Below are 21,855 nucleotides of genomic sequence, written 5' to 3'. Positions count from 1 at the left end.
TGGTTGTGTGAATGCCTAGAGGTGTAATTTGACAAACTAAGAGGACAGGGAAAAGCAGGTGGGCAAAGAGGTTGAGAGTTTGGATTAAAACAGAGATTGGAAGGTGTAGTGTGCAGACAGTGGGACCCCAGCATAGTAGAGGGGTTGGGTGGAATTGCACTCTTGCACACCCACAGACCACTTCTATGTCGCTTCTCTCTTGTCTTGAGGCAGGCTTCTGGTGGACACAATTCTAAGACCCAAAATGGACTTCTGAGCCCTCCCCAAGAAGAGAAACTCACCAATAGCCAGACCTCTCTGTGTGAGATCTTACAGGAAAAGGGAAGATGGGCAGGTGTCAGCTTGGACCAGTCTGCTCTCCTTCCACTGAGATTCAAGAACATCCGGGAGAAAACAGATGCCCACTTTGTCGATGTTATCAAAGAAGACAGGTAAGAATGGAGCCATGGGCATTGAAGTAAAGTTTTCAGGTAGAAGCCTCTCCCTTTTTCTGAATTACCTTATCCCTCATGTGTTGTTAGTGTGTTACTTTACTTTGAAGTAATTTAAAACATATAGAAGTGTTGCATGAATAATACAAACAATTTCCTTTATACCAGAGGTGTCCAACTTGCGGCCTGTGGGCTACATATGCCCAGGATGGCTATGAAGAAAGCCCAACACAAAATTGTACATTTACTTAAAACCTTTTTTTTTTTTGGCTCATCAGTTTTAAGTAGTGTTTGTGTATTTAGTGTGGCCCACTCTTCTTCAAGTGTGGCCCGGAGACGCCAAAAGGTTGGACACCCCTGCTTTATACGCTTTGCCTGACTTTCTAACTTTTAGCATTTTACTGTTTGTTTTATTCTCCTTTCGCTCCCCCTTCTCTATGAAATTTATTATTTTTTCTGACCCATGTAACTAACTTGAATACATCATTCTCTTTACCCCTTAATACTATGTTTCCTAACAACAAAGATGTTCTTTTACATAATCCTAGTTACCAAATTCAGGAAACTTAGCATTGATGTGAGTGATATTTTATTTAATCTGCAGTCTACATTCCAGTTTTGCCAGCTGGTCCAATATGTCTTGGTAGTACTTCCTTTCCCTCTAGTACAGGATCCAGTCTAGGACCACAGATTGTATCATCTAGTGTCAGTCCTCTTCAGTCTTTTTGAATCTAAGACAGTTCCTCAGCCATTCTGTCTTTCATGATGTTGACAGTTTTGAAAAATGCAGGCCTAGCTCTTTTATAAAATAATCCTGAAATTGGATTTGTGTGTTTCCTCATGATTACATTTAGGCTGGACAGATACTACAGAAGGGGTATGTCCTTCTCAGGTGTCGTGTCTGGTGGTTATTTGTCCGTCATCTGCATAGTAATTTTGGTCAGCCAGGCAAGTGCTGCAGCCTTCTCCAATCTGTAGTTATAATTTTCTTCTTGTGACTTATAAGCAGGGTGTGGGAAGATCATGTAAATATCCCATTCCTCATCAAATGCTAGATTTTATTTCCACTGGTGGTTTCTGCCTGTAACAGGCTTTACTACGATGGTTGGGCACAGTGATTTTCCACTCAGCACCAGCTGCACCGTTGTCCCTCGGCACTAGTGCTCCACGGCCAAGCAAAGTCCCTCCCACTTCTTCCCTGTCTCCCCCTGTGTTAGCAACCTGGACCCACAGAGTCTGCTCTACTTAAAAAGACATAGTCCATCATTGGCCTTACTCTAGTTTGATGCCCCAGTTGTACCAAATCTGGCCATCAGGAGCCCCCCTTCAGGCTGGCTCCTGTGTCATTTTGGCATTACTCAGTCATTTATTATGAGCAATTTTTTACATTCTAGCACAGCGATTTTCATCTGGTGTGCCAGCTCTTTAGTCAGGGACACTGACCTGTTTTCCCTTAAATTGTCAAATAAAAAATGACAATAGCTTTCCAGTGTGAAGGAATCAAACTTATACTTTTTTTTGTGGGGGAGTCAGGTCAGCAAAAGATGTATTTTTTCATGTGTGGCAGAATTTTAATAATTAATTTATATGTGCCACGAGTTGAAAAAGGTCGACAGTGCTGGTGTAGCACCACGGGCTATCGCAGGCTCATTTTTTATCTTCCCTGCCCCAGCTCAGGAATCAGACATTTCTTGAAAGAACCCTCACTACTTTTAGTGAAGAATGGCATTTAGATATAGTTATTAATGTCTAACTCAATGTCATCATGGTCAAAGACATACTCTATATGATTTCAGTCCTTTTATGTTTATTGATACTTGTTTTATGGTCTCATATGTCATCTTTTTTGTGAACATACCCTTGCACTTGGAAAAAATTATATTGAGCATTTGTAGGGTGTCGTGATGGTGGATCAACATTAAAGGACAGAATTTTCTCTTTTCTGAGTCTGAGATTAGTAAGGTATTGCACACTTAACACAAAAAGAGAGTTCGCTCTGTTGTAAGGAAAAGAGGAAGCATATGTACAGTGAATCCTACTGTGTGTCAGGCACATGCTAGGCACTTATTTCATCTGATTTAATTCTAGTATTGTGTGAGTCAGAGAGACTACACCCCATGGTTGTATTTGCCTTCTGAAACTATGCCAACATTCCCTTAAATGTATAGCAGTTTCCTGCAGTAGAAAAAGGATATTAACTATTTGCCAGCACTTCATAAAAGAATGAGTCACATAAAGCAGGTTTGATTTCTCTGCTATTAAGGCCATTGAGCATTGTTATTTTTCAGGTTTCACATGCACTCTGTATTTGTGAGGGTAGCACTAACTGTAAACACAATTACACACAAAATTATACTAACTGTAAACACAATTTTGTGATAATAATCTGTTAGCTTTCTTTGACGGTGGTGATTACTGTCAATACTCTGAATGACAGGACAGCCAGCTCTGAATTATGTTTTCACTGGAAGCCTTCAAATCTGCATGAGTACTCTCAGTACAAGGATTTGCCGGTCCTTTAGAAGGATATTTTCATAGAACAAAGGAGCTGCCTTCTTCTAACCCTGGATATCAGGAAGATGTTTTCAAAAGCGGGGTTCTAGTGATATGTGTTATAATTATGGTGAATGGTTGTTTTTAGTGGAAGGGAAACATAAAATGTGATTATGTTTGCAAACACTTTCCAGAGGTGTGTTCTGAAAAGGGGTGATCAAACCATATCTGTAACATGGTGACTTTTAGATGCAGCTTTTATGACATGCTTACTGAGTGGCATTTCGGTAGCTAATTGCAGTCTGCTCATAAAGTAGATATGATTGAGCTTCATGTTGATGGATTGCATTTTTCATCTTTTCTAGCCTGATGAAAGATTATTTTTTTAAGCCACCCATTAATCAGTTCAGCTTGAACTTTCTGGATCAAGAGCTAGAGCAAGCCTACAGGACCAGCTATCAAGAAGAGGTGGGTGTTCCTTATAATTTTACTAAGAAATGTGTCACTTTTTAGTGGATAGTTCCTAATTTTATGCTTTGAAAACTTTTTTGATTCCCTAAGTGACAGGAAAAGTGAAGGCTAGTATTGATTTCCTACACCCTGTAAGCCCTAAGTTGCATCTGTATGTGAATTTATCTACACAAGGGACAAAACAATCTTCCTGCACTCTTTAGTCTAACAACCCAGGCTTGTCATTTCCCAGTCCCTTTCCTCTGCAGTTGGTGCATCCACCATTAGGCTGTGCGCTCCCCTAGGACCTTGTTTCATGTCTATTCCCAGCACCCGTACAGAGCCAGGCCCAGAGCAGGGTCTTGAGTGAAGGCATAAGCATCTCTTACTGTCAGTTGACAGGCCTGCGTCTTCATTTGCTGCTGCTTCAATCCCCACTTATTACTCCTGTCATGATCCCAGCTTTCACACACTCTGAACCTGGGACCCGGCCATTCACTGGACGCTTCCAGCACATGGTTTTTGTGCTACTGACTTTACAGACACGGAATCGTTAGCTTTACCAGTCAATAACTCAACCTTTCAGGTTCAGTATGTAACACTTCTGTGAGAACTTACTGGTGTGTAATCAGTTGCTGTGTGACTTTGGTCAAGTTCCTTAACTTATCTGTGCCTTAGGTTCCTCATTATTAAGTGGAGAAATAGTAAGGAGATGGCTCACCTAGAGCACTTACTACTATGTACCTGGTTAGGGGTAGACAAGTGCTCAGTAAATGTGTGGGGTTTCCCACCTAAACCATACTTCATGACCATCTGTCCCATCATCTATTTTTGCTCCCCCACCTTTCTTCTACCCGAAACAGGTTATGAAGAATTCTCCCGTGAAGACTTTTGCTAGTGCCACTTTCAGCTCCCTCCTGGATGTGTTTCTGTCAACAACAGTGTTTCTGATTCTTTCCATCACCTGCTTCCTAAAGTACGGGGCTGCCACCACACCTCCTCCGCCAGCCACCCTGGTGGTCTTCGGGGCGGCCCTGCTACTGGAGGTGCTGTCCCTCGTGGTCTCCGTCAGGTAAAGGCTCACCTGCAGGGCGGTTCTCCAGCTTTTAGCTTCTGGCTCCCTCTGCTGGCTCAACAGTTTATGACTGAACAGTCTGCAGCACAACTGACCAGCGGTCTGAAGCGGGCTGTCTCTGCAAGCTCATTCCAGGTGACGGGTCCTCTTTCCTTCCCTCCCCCAGCTCTGTTTCACAGGTTCCTCCTTTGAAGACCCTGGCCTGTGGCACAGGTGGGCACTCTTTACCAGAGGGTCAGTATCCTTTGCAGCCCCAATGCTGCCAGCTAGTCCCTGGATCTCAAATCAGAGACTTTAAAAAAAAAGAAAAGGTGGGAAGATAAGGAATAAGAAAGAGAGGAGAAAAAGAAAAGAAAGAGAACCTGCAGAATGGGAGAGAATATTTGCATATCTTATCTACAACCAGGGTCTGATTATCTAGAATGTAAGCTCAATAATAAAAAGATAACCCATTTAAAAATGGACAGAGAGTCTGAATAGAAAGCAGTGGCCACTTAGGAAGCTGGGCCCTCAGGACCTGCCCAACATGATTTCGAGTTCAGTCTAGCACTGAGAAAGCTCCCAGGTGCTCTACATTTCCAACTGGAGGTGACTACACAGGGCACTTCGTTCACAAGCACACGGACAGCCTGTGCCATCTGCCTCCTGGGCACTGTGACACTGACTCTTTGCACCACAGCCACCTTCTCTGTTCAGCCCTGTCACTCCCAACAGGGGAGCCTGTCAGCCTAGTAGGGTCCCACTGGTAATTGTCCCTAAAGCTGGGGTAAAACAGAAACAGGCAGAAGAACCCTGACCATAAGTTTCTGCTGCTCCTCCCCAGAATCCCAGGACTGGAAGCAGTAGCTTTGGGTCTGGCCCTGAGGCTAGCTGCCTGCCCCCTCCCTTTGATGCTCGCTGTTCCTTTGCTCCCCATTGAGGCCCCTGTGAGAAGGCTCTTTACTGAGCGCTGCCAGAAGCCACAACCTCATCTCCTGTCCCTGGTTGAGGTCACTCTGAGGTGCATCCTTGCTGTCTCCCCAGGTCCCCCCATAGGTGGGTGGAGCTGCGTTGCCCACAAGTGGCCCCTCCGTAACACAGCCTTTCTTTCCTATGTGCCTGCCCCCCGTGTCCTGGCTCTGCACACCTCACTGAGCTGCCCCGGACCCACTCCCAAGTCACCTGCTTCTGGGGAACCCAGACTAAGTCATCATCAGGCCCCCGTGGGTTTTTTTCCTTTTTAACATTAGTTTTGTGATACAATTCATGTATAATAAATTCACTCATTTAAGCCTACAATTCAATTGACTTTAGTGAACTTAACAGAGTTGTACCAACATCACCATATAATTTTAGAACATTTATATTACCCCAAAGAAAACAAAGTACACATTTGCAGTTACCACTTTCCTCACTTCCCCAGCTTCAGGTTTCTGTCTGGCATGGGTTCCATAACTAGAGAAGGCTTTGATCTCTCTGAGGCTAGCATCGTCTCCATACATTAAAAAAAAAAAAAAAAAAAAACTTTATATGATGATTTCCTGTTCCTTTGGGTCCAATTCTACAGTATTTGGGCAAACCCACATTTAGAGGCTGCAGAAGGCTGCAGAAGAGGCTGTGCCCCAGGCCACACACAAGCCAGGCCTAGTCATGCCTGAATGTCAAGGTCCTGGGCCAGGCAAATGAGGTAGCCACTGTGCTCCGGAAAGACCTCTAGTGTGACTTTAAAAGTTCACTTTACCTGGGAGAGGTTGAGACCCTGAAGGATTTCCTCTCAGTCCCCTGAAGACATATTTATATTTAGGACTCCAGACTAGTAAGAACCTACACTGGTGAATATGTAGGTGCCCCAGGAAGGCCAGTCCTTGCCTGCCTGAGTGGCTGGCCCTGAGCCTGGCACCTCTTCTGGAAGGCTTCCCAGGCTCAGCTTGGGCCCTTGTTCTTCCACACTAGCCATTTGTGCTCGAGACCAGGCATGAGACAGAGGTCTTATCCTTGGAACTCTGCAGTCCTGGGGACCTTTGAGGAGGGCTTCCCAGGCCTGCCTCTTCCAGGCTGGGGCTCAGCTCCCTCTGTCTCCTGGTAGGGCTTGTATTTTCTGCCTTTGAGCATATTTATGGTTATTCTTGGGAATAGTCCAAGGACTCCATTATCCTGTAAGTATCAGGAGGCCAGAATAGTCCAGGACTTAAAAGGGTCAGATGGGCCGGGCTCCACATGGGATGTGGCTGAGATTTAGGGTTTCCTCATGGAGGCTGAACACAGGCAGAGCCCTAGCTGCACTGCCGGTGGCCGGGTCTGAAAGGGCAGGTGCCGGGGTGTGATTGAGGTGCCCTGGTGGGGGCTCGTAGCCCTTCCAGAAGCAACGACAATGAGGCTGCCCACCCCCGCACCTTCCCCAGGGGCTGGCTTCAGAGAGGGACTGTGTGTGTGGGTCCCCCTCCTGAGGCAGACCCCCCACTGCCTTTCTGTTTCCACTGCTGGAGACTAGGCCACTCCTGAGTCTGGGATCCCTCGCTTAGTCAAGGCTATTCTGTCCTCAGAATCACAGTTCCCAGCCCAACACACTGAGCTCCCTTCTTTATGAAGAATATTTTATGATGTTCACATCACTATCCTAAAATGTAGCCCGCCTATACGCACAACATCTAAAAGAATCAATGAAATGTTGTCACTCCAATTTGAAGAAGAAACAAGAAAGCCATTTAAAATAAAATATGGAGTGCCTCACTTCAAATGTACTTGGACACCACCATCTAGAGTTATAACAGAGTTGTCGGCTGTCTGCTCTCACGCACATGATTGTTGAAAATGTGACGGTTCTAAACATGGACCATCAGAGGTGTGCATGTTTGGCAGCATAAATGCTGTGGGCTGGGTTACAGCCTGTGGTTTCTGAAATGCCGAACAACTTGTGGAGATATCCCAAACTAAACAAAGGGTAATCTCGCTTGATTTACACAGTGGTTTATTCCTGGAAATGTGTATGTTAACAACATGCAGAAACCACTTTCTGCTTGTAAAGTAAAGCAACTAGGCTGTAGGCTGAGGTCCTTGTCAGCAGAGTTTCAGCTCCATGGGGCATGCTCAGGGGGCATGTGACAGTCGTGCGGGGCCCAGGGCAGAGCCTCACTGTACATTGCAGAATGCCTCTCTAGATGTCAGTAGCCCCCCTCAGTCATTGTGGCAACCCAACAGGCCCCTCCTCAACATTCCAAAACACCCCCTGAACCACCCACTTGAGACGTCCTGCCTTTCTTAGCAGGGGACAATAAGGTGGCTATTTTTCACGGGGTCTGTTAATATCTGTATGCCCAGTTCTTACCTGTTCCGTTCAGACACACAGAGGCTTATGCTTGGCTTTTTACAAGTGTGTCTTATCAGTTTGCAACAAGTAAGGTACGATGAGCTGAGCAAGTCCAGTGTACTTGCCATCTACCAAAAGTGAGGGGTGCAGGGCTCTGCCTGTTGTTCATGCCAGCAGCAGCAGCATGGGTGAGAGTGGGAAGCAGGCCTGGCTGTGATCCTCCATCCCATCTTCTCTGGCCGACTGACCCACCTACAGACACCCTGTTTCTCCTTTCTCTCCCTGCCTGTTACAGGATGGTGTTTTTCCTGGAGGATGTGATGGCTTGCACCAAGCGCCTGCTGGAGTGGATAGCTGGTTGGCTCCCACGCCATTTCATTGGGGCCATCCTGGTGTCACTTCCCGCTCTCGCGGTCTATTCACACATCACTTCCGAATTTGAGACAAATATACACGTACGTAAAGGTTTGGCCGTTTTATTCCTGAACTCTCTGGCCTCCCTCATCACTTTAAAAAAATGCCTGATGATTTGAATCGCGAATTTAATATAGTCCCTTAAAGAAGTACAATCTCTCTGTCAGCCCTGTGAGTTTGTCTTTGGAAAAGACCTGCCTGTCACAGAGGAGCAGGCAGGGGGGTTTCCACGAAGCCTATCCAGATGCGCAAGCCTGTTGCTGACCACACTCACAGATGCTGGATAAGTTGCCACCCTGCTCTGGGGAGAGTTCCCAGTGCACGTGTATCCTGTCCTACCTCTCTTAGTGTCTATCAAGGTCCAATTCAGTTATTTTCTTACTTGTTTTACAACATAAAGAAACATTGTAAGCAATACAAAGTAATGTGCTACTCTGTGATCAGAGAAGGAGCTTATGAGTTAAGCCGCATCAAGAATGAACTCATGCTGTTGTGGAAGATTGTATTTTGGGTGAAAGCACTGTGACATGAACTGCCAGAGCAGGCTGGCTGGGTTTCATACTTTAACACCAAATTACATTTCTGCCGACAGGCAGCAGGTACCTGAAGGAAAGGCTTTTAAAATGTAACTGATTCACAGTGATAGTTCTCAAATGGGGTGGCCTGCCTTCCCTTTCCTCCAAAATGCAATTTCCACACGTTTGGAGAATTTTAGGGCCTCTGTAAACTTACTCCCTGAAACTCTCTGTAATTAACCTAATGATTCATGATCCGTCCTTGACACTGCTGGATATATTGTAATGTCTGTGATATTTCAGTATGACGCAGAAACACGTGTAAATGAGCAAATCATTTGATCTCATGGTGCTCAGGTGGCGGCGGGTGAGCAGGCCCACGAGTTGAGGAGGTAGGGCGAGTTTCTGACTGAGTGCCCGTCCCTCGTTGCAGTTCACCATGTTCATGGGCTCGGCCGTCCTCGTCGCCGTCGTGCACTACTGTAACTTCTGCCAGCTCAGCTCCTGGATGCGGTCCTCCTTAGCCACCGTCATCGGGGCTGGGCCCCTGCTTCTGCTCTACATCTCCCTGTGCCAAGACAGGTGTGTATGCCGCTTCAGTTCGTGTCTGGTACATTCGACAGCAGGGCCACCTTTCCCGGTATCACTTATGTCTCTCTTAACCTCAGTTTCACTTCAGCACTAACACCCTGCACTCTAGCAGATATTCACTGTCACAACATGAGATAGCTTTCAACACACATGCCATCAACTTGGTGAAATGCCTAAGGAGTGGTGTGCCAAAGAAAGAAAAAGAAAATAACTTTAATAACATAATATCTATTTGCATTTAGACACACAGCGAGGCGTCCGAGCCCTACACCAGACTTCCTAGCCCAGGAAGATAAGTCCCCATAACTTCTGGCTGCAAGACCCAAAGGAGACTGAGTTGGTATAACAAATGTTAGGAGTCCCAAGCAGTTCCTCTTAAAGAACCCACACACGGACTCACTCAGACTTACTCCCTCGGAGCTCCAGCACCTGGATAGAGCTTGAAAGGCGCCGGTGGCATACAGGGAGAAACTGAAATGTCTGGCCTCAAAGTGAGAGCTGGGGGACAGCTTTCTCCCAGACAGAAAGACAGGCAGAGGCTATTGTCCATTTTCTGATTTTTCCCCCATGGACCACAGGGCCACAAAGCTGGCAGGCGGGTGCCATATCTGAGACTCCATCAACCTAACACTGTTTGCCCTGCCCAGGAGATCCCTTGAGGCTCTGTCCCACCCAACTTATGGGCCTGCCCAAGCTGTTAACAGTGACTTTTTCGTATGAATGGCTGGTCATGGCTCATGCTTCACAACTTACTAAATCCTTTTAAACAAGCAACGGCTGGCCTCAGCAAGTCCCCAGCCCCTGTACCTCTTGCTAAGTGGCCTCAGACCTGGCACTAGCACCAGCCAGCCTAGATTCACAACTTGGCTTAACCCGGGAATCTCCCAGCAAAAGTAGCAGCCATCTCAGATCGCTTTATTTTTTTAAAGATTTTATTTATTTATATTTAGAGAGAGGGGAAAGGAGGGAGAAAGAGAGAGAAAGAAACATCAGTGTGTGGTTGCATCTCACGCAGACCCCACTGGAGACCTGGCCTGTAAGCCAGGTCATAAACCCTGACTAGGAATCAAACCAGCAACCCTTTGGTTCTCGTGCCCTCGCTCAATCCACTGAGCTATACCAGTCAGGGCTCAGATTGCTTTATATCTCGTGCCCAGTAGCCCCAGGCAAAAAACAGGTGGGGGCTGACCATGGCCTATACCACCTGGGAAATCCCAGAACCTGCACACCCAGTCAACAGCTACAGACCACATCAGAGCACCTCTACTTTGCCCCTGCACAATAGATTCTCCCCAGAGGGCAGAGGTTGGTGGTAGTAGTCACAGCCAGTCTTTGTAGCTAACTGGTGTAGGTAAAGCCCTCCCATTGACCTGCCAACAGCAATCAAGATGCAACTATAAGAGATGGGTGTACTCAGCCTACATGAAGGACGTACCTCAAGTACCCAGCTTGGGTGATAGGGGAGGCTGTGTCACTGGACCCTACAGGACACCTACTACATTAGGCCATACTACCAAGATGGAGTCAAAGAAGCTCTACCTAATACACAGAAACAAACACAGGGAGGCTGCCAAAATAAGGGGATAAAGGAATATGGCCCAAATGAAAGAAGAAATCATAACTCCAGATAAAGAACTAAGCAGAATGGAGATAAGCAGTCTATCTGCATCTGGTTATGAGGGTGCTCAAGGAACTTAGTGAGGACCTCAACAGCATAAAAAAGATTCAGTCAGAAATGAAGGATACACTAATTAAAGAACAATTTACAGGGAAACAACAGTAGAGTAGATGAAGCTGAGAATCAAATTAATGATTTGAAACATAAGGAACCAAAAAACAACCAATCGGAACAAAAGAAGAAAAAGAAGCCAAAAAAATGTGGATAATGTAAGCAGCCTCTAGGACAACTTGAAGCTTTCCAACATTTTCTTCATAGGGATGCCAGAAGTAGAAGAGAAAGAGCAAGAAATTGAAAATCTATTTGAAAAAATAGTGAAAGAAAATATTCCTAATTTGGTGGAGGAAATAGACATGCAAGTCCAGGAAGCACAGAGAGTCCCAAACAAGATGGTTTCAAAGAAGCCCACTCCAAGACACATCATAAGTAAAATGCTAAAAGTAAAGATAAAGAGAGAATCATAAAAGCAGCAAGAGAAAAGCATTTAGTTACTTACAGGAGAGTACCCATAAGATCTCCATAAGACTCTCAGCTGATTTCTCAAAAGAAACTGAAGACTAGAAGGGATTGGCAAGAAATATTCAAAGTTGTGAAAAGCAAGGACCTACAGCCAAGATTGTTCAACCCAGCAAAGATACTATTTAGAATAAAAGGGCAGATAAAGAGCTTCCCAGACAAGGAAGAACTAAGGGAGTTACCACCAAACCATTATTGTATGAAATGTTAAGGAGACTTATTTATGAAAAAGATCAAAACAATTGAATCTAGAAAACCAAAAAGATCAAAACAATTGAATCTAGAAAACCAAGTAAGCAAACAAGAACAGACATTCATGGCTACAGCAAGCATTTTGATGTTTGCCAGATGGGAAGGGAGTGTAGAGAAATAGGTGAAGAGCTGAGGGGATTAAGAAGTACAAATAGCCCTGGCTGGTGTAGCTCAGTGGATTGAGTGCAGGCCTGCGAACCACACTATCTCGGTTCGATTCCCAGTCAGGGCACATGCCTGGGTTGCAGGCCAGTTCCCAGCAGGGGACTCATGAGAGGCAACCATACATTGATATTTTCCTCCTTCTCTCTTTCCCTTCCTCTCTAAAGATAAATAATATATATATATAAAGAAGTACAAATAGGTAGTTACAGAATAGCTGTAGGAATGTTAATTACAGTATAGAGTTTGGAGTAGCCAAAGATTCTATACGCACGACCCATGGACATAAATAATGGTGTGGGCATTGCCTGAGGGAGTGTGTGGTGCTTTGTGGAGGGGTGCTAAGGGAGAAAAATTGGGATAATTATAAAGCATAAACAATAAAATATAATTTAAAAAATTTTCGTGATAAGCTTCCTATGAAGCTTCCTTTTATGTAACACACTTCTGAATATTGGATATTCTGTGTAACTACTTAAAATATATCAGCATGTATTGAAGAAACACTTATTTGTAATCGCACTGGGTTAGGCTGGCAGGATATTTCAGAGTTACATGGACACTTCTTCACTATGTTTTGTAAGGTATCTAACATTTGTAGCTCCCCAGATTATTATGTAACCAGAGGGATCCCCCAGTGTTTCCCAAATGCCTTCAAGGAATGGTATTACCATTGCTGAGAACCATTGCTTTAGGAAATTCAAAAGTTGTAAATCCAGTTTGTCTTGATATCAGTGAAATTACCAGTATATCTTTGGGTATAACCAAAGTATTAGTTAGCAATGGACTAAGTATTCTTTCTTAATTCACTTAATAAAATAATAAGGACATGAAAGATATTCAAGTTCCATGCAAATTAAAATCAAAAGGGGAATATAAAGTAGACCTGTCATTGAGTGTTTGAAAGGAGATTTTAATGAGTAAATTACTCTAAGGAGAACAAAGCCTACTTTTTCCTTTCTGGAGGTGCTGCAGTCTGGAATTATGGTCATTATAAATGTCTTTTCCAAGAGCCTGAAATTCAGCAATCTACCTTTTAACCTTTTAGATCCATCACACATGCTTCATCAGCCATTCACAGGGTCATTCTGTAATGGTGTGTGGCTTTTCCACTTGGGTCTGGAGAGCCATTTAATGGGGAACCTATCATCGCCTCCTTGCCCAGAATTCAAATAACAGATCTTGGGGTAGGGCTGGCAGTTGAATCTCCCCTTGACCCAGTGTCCTCCACACACACAAGGTGCTTGGACCCCATGTAGCCCATCATCACTGCCAAGTCTGTCCAGGGTAGGGAATATATGGGGGAGGGGAGGAAAAACATAAACTTAATTCCTGTAAAGGGGAGAGGATTCTTTGAGAACCGTGGCCAGCTTTGCAGGAACACAGACACGTGGATTACAGTGATGTCACAATAATGCCTGAACAGGGAAAGATGAGGACATGAATTCTTGTAATTCAGTTCTTGTGATTATAGCACTTGCTTTTCTTTCCTTTTCTGTGAATACATTTAATACCCAATGTGCTTATAAAAGCCACTGTAGTCCTCACCTGGCCTTTGCTGCCCAGGAAAGCTGCTCACAGATGCTGTGCCACATGCCCCTTCGCAATGAGTGAGATTCCCTGGATGGGGAAGTTTGCAGTTTATCGAAGGACTGGGTGGGTTCTGGGTGTGAGTAACATGACTCCAAATGAAGCTTCTACGAATATGGAAAGAATAAGGGCTGAATGTGTATACCTTCCCTAACTCCAAAAGAGAGTTCGTTAATGATGTATAGTTTCAATATCTAAAATTGGTAGCCCTGGCTGGTGTAGCTCAGTGGATTGAGCGCGGGCCTGCAAACCACACGATCGAGGTTCGATTCCCAGTCAGGGCCCATGCCTGGGTTGCAGGCCAGTTCCCAGTGGGGGACTCACAAGAAGCAACCATACATTGATATTTCTCTCCTTCTCTCCTTCCCTTCCTCTCTAAAAATAAATAAAATCTTTTAAAAATAAATAAATAAATAAATATAATTGGAGTGCGATGGCTTTGGACACCATTAATAGCAAAGTCTGGTGTCTCTGGTATAATCTCTGGCAGATTACACCTCTAACAGTTCTTTCAAAACTGATCCTTTGTCAATGGGCATTGCTGTTTGAACATTCTGTTCTATAGGATGCCGCAATTAAGTCTTAGTAGTAAAATGTATGCTTTAGAGAGTTCTTCTGTTTTGTTTTGTTCTTTGGTGATTTTGTCTGTTTTCCATAGCTGATGTAAAGGCTCTTTAGCTATATCATTATCTTTACCCTGTGTTGTTCTTAATCAACAGAATCAAATTGTAATGAAAAAATAGCTGTCTAACTTGATCTCCATATAAAAAAGGAAAAATGTTTATTTAAACTCTTGTCAATGTTTTATATGATGCCTTCTTTGCCTTTTATAATAATACTTTTCTTTTTTTTTAAATTTCAGTTCCGTAGTAATTTCACACCTTAGTGCAACACAGAATTTCAGGTAAGCTTTTAACATTGTACTTACATCTGAATCAATGATAGTAACTATATTTGCACTGCTTATTCCTAAACTTTCTAAAAATAATTGTATATTAAATAAAAGTACAATATATACATTCTTAAAAGAATAAATGAAAACTACCTACTTGTTGAAATAGCAGATCATAGTTATGATATTTTATTAGGAAAGTGGAATGATACTTAAGACATATGTTAGATTTGGTTTAATTTTATATAAGACTTTAGGAGATCTCACCAATCAAAGAAAAGTACTTACTTTATCCCTAAAATATTTTCAAATACTTAACTAAAATGAAATATTAAATGTTTGACCCTTGCTTTACTTTAAACATCAAACTAAATTTTATATAAGTTGAAGGCTCAAAATAAAAATTAGATAAAACTATAAAAACCTAGGGAAAATAAAATTAAATGATTTTCAAGCCTCTAAGACAGAGATAGCTTCCCAATTTTACAAAGTGTAATAGAACCACATGTGAAAAAAAAGAGAGAAAAGACTTACTGATAATATTGATTAGGGAGATCAAAGCAGACTGACAAATATCTTGTGGAACTGTTGTTAAAAAAATAAGAGCTAACTGAGATCTACATAGATAAAAGACAGAAAATAACCAAAAGATTCACAAGAGGAAATGTAGATGGTAGGTAAATATGTTACTACCGAAGTCATTGCACATTTAAATAACTACAGAATTCCTTTTGGTCTTTGAAATTGGACCTTTAAACACATGGACAAAGCCAAAGGGGGAAGGTTTGAGGGTGGGAGGTGGGAATGGTGGGGTGGGGGGTGCCTGGTGGGGTAAAAATGGAGACAGCTGTACTTGAACAACAATAATAGATAGATAGATAGATAGATAGATAGACAGACAGACAGACAGATAGGATCTTTAAGATCCTAAGATCCTAGGATCTTAAAAGATCCTAAGATCCTTTAAGATCCTAGATCCTATACATCTTCATATATCATTATATTTATATGGTGACCCAACCCTTTGTTACATAAAACCTAGTGTCCTACTCGGTGCACCTAAGAAACACATCAAGGTACAAAATTTATCAGAACAGAACAGTCACAATGTTATAAACAAATAGAAGAAAGATTAGAAGGAACTTAAATAAAATGTTAACAGTGATAGCCTCTGGATGGCAGGTTGACAAATGAATTTTTTTTCTTTCTACTTCTTTAAATATTGTAGATAGTGTTTTTAATTGTTTTATATATATGTGTGTGTATGTGTGTGTGTGTGTGTGTATATATATATATATTTAAAAAATAAACTTTACGAGAGGGTGTGCTCCTCGTGTTAATCTCCAGAGCTCCAGTCACAGCTGTCACCCTCCACACTGTGAAACCAAAGGACAACCCCTGGCCACAGGCTCTGGCCTTGGAGAGGAGAGAAGTGAGAAGGGCAAGTTGGAAGTTCCTAGTGGAGTTGTAAATGCACAGTATTTTAAATTACTCAGTAATGCTACTTCCGGTTTATTCTACAGACTGACTTATTCTTACGCACAGAGATACAGTGCAACATTTTCCCGGTAGTAGAAGGACACGACCTGGTGCCCACAGGAGGGAGTCTGCTGTTACTGTACATCCATGCATTACAGTCGTGCACAACCTCAAGAAAATGACAGTGTTAGTCACCTGGAAGAGAAGACACACATTTTTCCATTGTTTATACGGTTTAAGATTCTTACATGTATTACTCTTAAAAGTACATGTTTTATACTTTTAAAAAATGTTGAAATTGTCTTAAATGACTGGCAAAACAAAACTAACTCATAGTGGAGAGAATGGTATTTTGCCAAATGTTTATAAAAGCAAAGAGTAGAGAACTTAGAAAAATTCTTTGTAAAATTACAAGTCTTTTATTTATTTATTTTTAAATTACAAGTCTTTTAAAACTAAAGTTGGATTAGAAATCTAAAAAGTGGCCCTGGCTGGCGTAGCTCAGTGGATTGAGTGCTGACCTACAAACCAAAGGGTGGCCAGTTTGATTCCCAGTTCAGGGCACGTGCCTGAGTTGTGGGCCAGGTTCCCAGTCCAGGGTATGTGAGAGGCAACCACACATTGATGTTTCTCTCCTTTTCTTTCTCCCATTCCCTCTCTCTTAAAATAAATAAATAAAATATTTTTTAAAAAATTTAAAAAAGAAAAAATATAAAAAGTGAATATATCCGAGAATGTTAAATTTCTTAGGTGTGACAATAGTGTGGTTATATATAGGGAAATGTTCTTATTCGTAGGAGATATGTACTGAAATAATCAGGGTTGAAGTTCCATGATCTCTGCAGCTTTCAGAATGTTCGGCAACAAGTGTGTGAGTGTGCATGCGTGTATGAGTGTGCCTGTGTGTGTGTGTGTTGACGGGGGAAAAGGCAAAGTGGCAACATGTTAACACAGTTGAATCCAAGAGAAGGATGTATAAAGGCTTGTTTTGCTAGTATCTTAACTTTCCCATAAGGTTGACATTTTTCAAAATAAAAAGTTGGGGGAAAAAGATTTTTTAAGACCAAAGAACTCAAGACTTCTGAAAAACAAAGCAATTGCAAAGTACTTATTAAAGAAATTAGTTACAGAAGTCAGTCTTTATCTTCACATCTTTAGGCAGCCAACTAAACAGAAATGGGTTGTTTTGCAGCTGCAGGTAGCCAAAGGTTTGAGCTTGACACAGTTTTATGCAAACTGCTGGTTAGCTGGGCTATTTCAGAACCTGAAAGTACTGAGAGTAACCTTTTCTTTAAAGGATTTATTTTAAAAGGGACGTCTTTCTCTTCTCTTTCCTCTCCAGTTCGGAGAGGAATCCATGCAATAGTTCATTGCTGCATGACAGCAGGAGCCCAGCCAGCCTGATTGGCCAGGAAGTGATTCTCGTCTTCTTCCTCCTGCTCTTGTTGGTCTGGTTCCTGAATCGAGAATTTGAGGTCAGCTACCGCCTTCACTACCATGGGGACGTGGAGGCAGACCTTCACCGCACCAAGATCCAGAGCATGAGGGACCAAGCCGACTGGCTGCTGAGGAACATCATCCCCTACCATGTGGCCGAGCAGCTGAAGGTTTCCCAGACCTACTCCAAGAACCACGACAATGGGGGAGTCATCTTTGCCAGCATTGTCAACTTTAGTGAGTTCTATGAGGAGAACTATGAGGGAGGCAAGGAGTGCTACCGGGTCCTCAATGAGCTGATTGGGGACTTCGACGAGCTCCTGAGCAAGCCAGATTATAGTAGCATTGAGAAGATTAAGACCATTGGGGCCACATATATGGCTGCATCGGGACTGAATGCCACACAGTGCCAAGATGGCAGCCACCCACAGGAGCACTTGCAGATCCTGTTTGAGTTTGCCAAGGAGATGATGCGTGTGGTGGATGACTTCAACAACAACATGCTGTGGTTCAATTTCAAGCTCAGAGTTGGCTTCAACAACGGACCCCTGACAGCAGGGGTCATCGGCACTACCAAGCTGCTGTACGACATTTGGGGAGACACTGTCAACATTGCCAGCAGGATGGACACCACAGGAGTGGAGTGCCGCATCCAGGTGAGTGAAGAAAGCTACCGTGTCCTAAGCAAGATGGGCTATGACTTTGACTACAGGGGCACGGTGAATGTTAAGGGCAAAGGTCAGATGAAGACCTACCTTTATCCAAAGTGCACGGACAATGGGGTTGTGCCGCAGCACCAGCTCTCCATCTCCCCAGACATCCGAGTCCAGGTGGACGGCAGCATCGGACGGTCTCCCACAGACGAGATTGCCAACCTGGTGCCTTCTATACAGAACTTGGACAAGACATCTCTGGGTTCTGAGAACAACACACAGGCCAAGGACACTCACCTGTCTTCTAAGAGACCCTGGAAAGAACCAGTCAAAGCTGAAGAAAGGTGTCGATTCGGCAAAGCCATAGAAAAAAGTGACTGTGAAGACATGGGGATGGAAGAAGCCAATGAGCTCACTAAGCTCAATGTCTCAAAGAGTGTGTGACGCAGCACCTGGATGCTGCCCGCGGTGCTCTGTTCATCAAAACACAATAATATTCATATTTGGCTGTTGTGTGTTCCAAGCGCCACAGTTTCCATCCCTAGATGTGGTGCCATGTGGTCATTGCAGCCCTAACTTCTGTGTAGATCACAGTTATTCAGGGTTCATTTTCATCCATTTCTTTCCTTTTTCTCTCCCTGGAACCCTCTTCCCTTGGTGTAACCATTCAGCAGCATGGAGAACAAGTGCCTTCAGGGGCTGGCTGTGGCTTCAGAAATTAGGGAAAGAGGCCACAGGTGAGATCATGGCATTGGGTGTCATTGGCCTTTTAAGACAAAAGCTGCGGTTAAGATATCATTTTTATTGCTTTTTCTCATGAGATACTTTTTTTTTGGCTAATACAATGTTTTTGAAGGGTTTTTTTCCTATATACATAGTAATGTTTTCCAATGACCTGATCTTTCTATGTAAACACTTACATGCGCACACACTTGCATTTATGAATCTGAGATTAAGTGCCAGTAACTCACTGAGAGGGAATGTCAAGGTGGGGTTGGGCGTGGGCTGACAACAGCAGTCAGCCGGGACAGCCCGGCGTCCCTCCCTCCCTGCACCTTTCAGATCACCTGAGCCCTTGTGGGCTGTGGGTGCCCCACTCCCCAGTCCTCCACATGCAGGCCAGGGTTCCAGATGCTAACCAGTAACAAAGCCTCAGGTATTTAAAAGCTATTTTTATTCTGCCCTCATGCCAAGGGGTCTTCCATCTGGGAGTGAAGGGAGTTGTCTTTGAGGCCGACTCGTCTGAGAGGGAAATGAAAATAAGTATCTGAGGGTTGCGTTTATTTATTTATTTATTTGTCTGTCTGTCAGGAAGCGTGTTTTCAGGGAGGGAATGCCGAGTCATTCTGGTGAAGGGAACTAGACTCTGGGGATCTGCCAAAGGCACACAGCAGAGGACAAGAAGTTGCCTGTTAGTGCTCTAGCCACTTTGGGCCACCTCCCCTGTGAGGGGGCCAAGCAGGACCCCAGTGGACATGGCCAGAGCTCTGGGTCAGAGAAGCTCCCCGCCACTGTTTTTTAAACCGAATGCCGCTACTTCTGCCCCACTTGATGCTGCAGGGATTGGATCAGAACCTGGCCGGGTGCGAAGCAGGCGGTCTGAGCAAAGCACAAAGACGGCAGGGCAGTGCCAGTACTGTCTTGGCCTTCACACATGCAAGGAGTTTCTCCATCCTTCCCATTCTCAGGCTGCACAGGGCCTATTTGCGGCAGGATTGGGCCTGGTGAGCGAATGCCATCCCTCTCTAGATGGAGTTCTTCCACCATAGGTTGGAACAGAATCGTCTGGATGCAAATGAGGCATTAAACTAGGGGCAGCGTACATAACCTAGGAAACTCACTTCTGTGCCCTTTGTTGCCAGTCCTCTTTGTAATTGCGTTTTGCCATGTGGAGTCTGAAGCTTATGTAGAACTGAACTCAGGCTAGAGTTGCCTTGCCATAGTCATAGTTATTTTTAAGGTGACAGTGGCCTACTGCTCATGCGGTATTTTGAGGACTAACTCCTTCTCTGTTTAAGGTCCTCACCAACATGCCCTGTGCATTTGCTTTTCACTGGTAAATCTGTGTGTAACTTTCACATCTGTGTTAAGTCCTGTTATCACTTCTCCTCCCCAAATTCTTATGGAACCTGCCATTTCCGGCATCATGAAATATTGATTCTGATTAGCCATCTCCCCAGGGGACATGGGATGACCACCTGGCTGTACAGCTGTAGCCGGGATCCCAGTGTCCTGGGAATTGAGAACATTCTCAGTAACTACGATTTTCCTTCAGGTTTTACTGTCACTGTGTTGTTCTTCCAATGCCGGAGAAAGGATGGTGTGACAATACCTCTTGCTTCTAAAGAATGTATTCTTATAAAATATTGCAGAATTTTTATTTAAAAAAACACTACCTGATACTCTCCTTGTCTGTAGGGATCGTGGGCGTTTTCGGGGTTTCTCCCGTCAGTATTAAGGTGTGTGTTTGAGTGTGGCTCTTTTCCTTTGCCTTCCCACTCCAGGCTCTCTAGCTCTGGTGGCACCTGAGGGGCTGGGTGGTTGCCTCTGAGTTACCAGTGTCTCTGCTGTTCTGTTCAAAATGTGCTCTACAAAGTTCATCTCTGCACGTACTTCCTCCCTATCAAACTCTTCTTTTCCCTTCCCCTCCTACGAAGGCGTTGATGATTCCTGACCCTGGGAACCTGAGAGACTGCAAACTGCAGGGAGAGAGTCAGACCATCTGTTGGTCTGGTTCAGCATTGTGCAAACCGGAGCCTTTGATGGACAGCTCACCCAGAGTTCAAAATTGTCTTTAAAAAACACCCTGAGCCTTCCTAAGTAACCAGTTCACATGTGCTCTCTAGTCCTTCCCAGTGTCCCACTCTGAAGCATACTTCAACATGGAACCACAGAATCTCTGCAATGGAAATGCCTTGCATCTCACCCAGTTGGCATTGAACAGATAGTTGCTAAAGACAGAGGGGTTTCTAAGCAGCAGGTTCAAGCGCTACTGATAGGACGGATGCATTCTTCAGAGTGGCAATACCTCTTCTGAACTTAGGACAGGAAGCAATACTTCAGAATTGAATGTGTGTAAATAGTTGCTTTGAGTTGCAATTGCTATTTTCATCCTGGCCCCAGGTCAGATCAAACTGTATATATGTATAAACAAGCACATAATTTTATCCAATGCAAACAAATGTAGAGCATCAGTTATTAAACCCTTTAGCTTGAAGAGTCGCACAGATTATGCAACACCTGCGCACGACTCCATTAACACTGACTTCACTCGTGGAGACACCTGCACATTTGCACATGACATTGAGAGCCAAAGGGCCACGTGCTTCCCATTATGTGGGCTGTAATAATTTGTAGTTTCCAAAGATTCATCTGTGTTTGCATTTCTAGATTTTTTTGTGGTAAGCATTTTTTGGTTGGTTGGTTTGGAAAATCACATCATGCCTAGAATCTGAAATTAAATTAGCAAGAGCCAACTGTTTGCATTTTCCATCTTTCTATTGCTCTACTCTTGATAAATTGTTAATTCTATAATTTCAAAATGCATCTACTGAAGAAATGGACATCATTAAAATATTCTAAAATCTAAATATTTGATGTGTGGTATTTCCTCACTGAAAAGATCAGTGTCACTTCAGAAGTTGGGGCACCCCTTGTTTCCTGAAATTTTTGGCTGAAATAGGAAGATTTTATTTTTCTTTTGCATCATGATTTCAAAACAAAGCAACTAAAATCCCTATGTGTCCTGTGAGGTTTTTTTAAAAGGATTTTATTATTTATTTATTTTTGGAGAGGGGGGAAGGTGAGGGAGAAAGAGTGAGAGAAACCTCGATTGGCTGCCTCTTGTATACACCCCATCCAGGTACCAAACCTGCAACCCAGGCATGTGCCCTGACCAGGAATTGAACCGGCAACCTTTCGCTCTGCAAGACAACACCTCA

The 21,855-nt window shown here is 43.7% G+C and overlaps 1 protein-coding gene across 1 annotated transcript in view; it reads left to right on the top strand.

Annotated features, from left to right (window-relative positions):
- ADCY9 (adenylate cyclase 9) overlaps window positions 1-21,504 on the top strand; it is a 152,070-nt gene extending 130,566 nt beyond the window's left edge. Inside the window, exons 5-11 of the mRNA XM_037029937.1 lie at window positions 214-431; window positions 3,290-3,392; window positions 4,238-4,446; window positions 8,031-8,190; window positions 9,098-9,246; window positions 14,316-14,357; window positions 17,167-21,504. Coding sequence (XP_036885832.1) covers window positions 214-431; window positions 3,290-3,392; window positions 4,238-4,446; window positions 8,031-8,190; window positions 9,098-9,246; window positions 14,316-14,357; window positions 17,167-18,358 — 2,073 coding nt within the window. The 3' untranslated portion in view covers window positions 18,359-21,504. The remainder of the gene's footprint in view (window positions 1-213; window positions 432-3,289; window positions 3,393-4,237; window positions 4,447-8,030; window positions 8,191-9,097; window positions 9,247-14,315; window positions 14,358-17,166) is intronic.
- Window positions 21,505-21,855: the final 351 nt, after the last annotated feature.

The sequence above is a fragment of the Sturnira hondurensis genome, unplaced genomic scaffold (genome assembly GCF_014824575.4).
Source record: "Sturnira hondurensis isolate 20B ecotype Veracruz unplaced genomic scaffold, ASM1482457v3 Scaffold0020579, whole genome shotgun sequence".
NCBI lineage: Eukaryota > Metazoa > Chordata > Mammalia > Chiroptera > Phyllostomidae > Sturnira > Sturnira hondurensis.
Note: the sequence above shows the minus strand (reverse complement) of the source record. Positions and strands in the feature narration are given on the sequence as shown.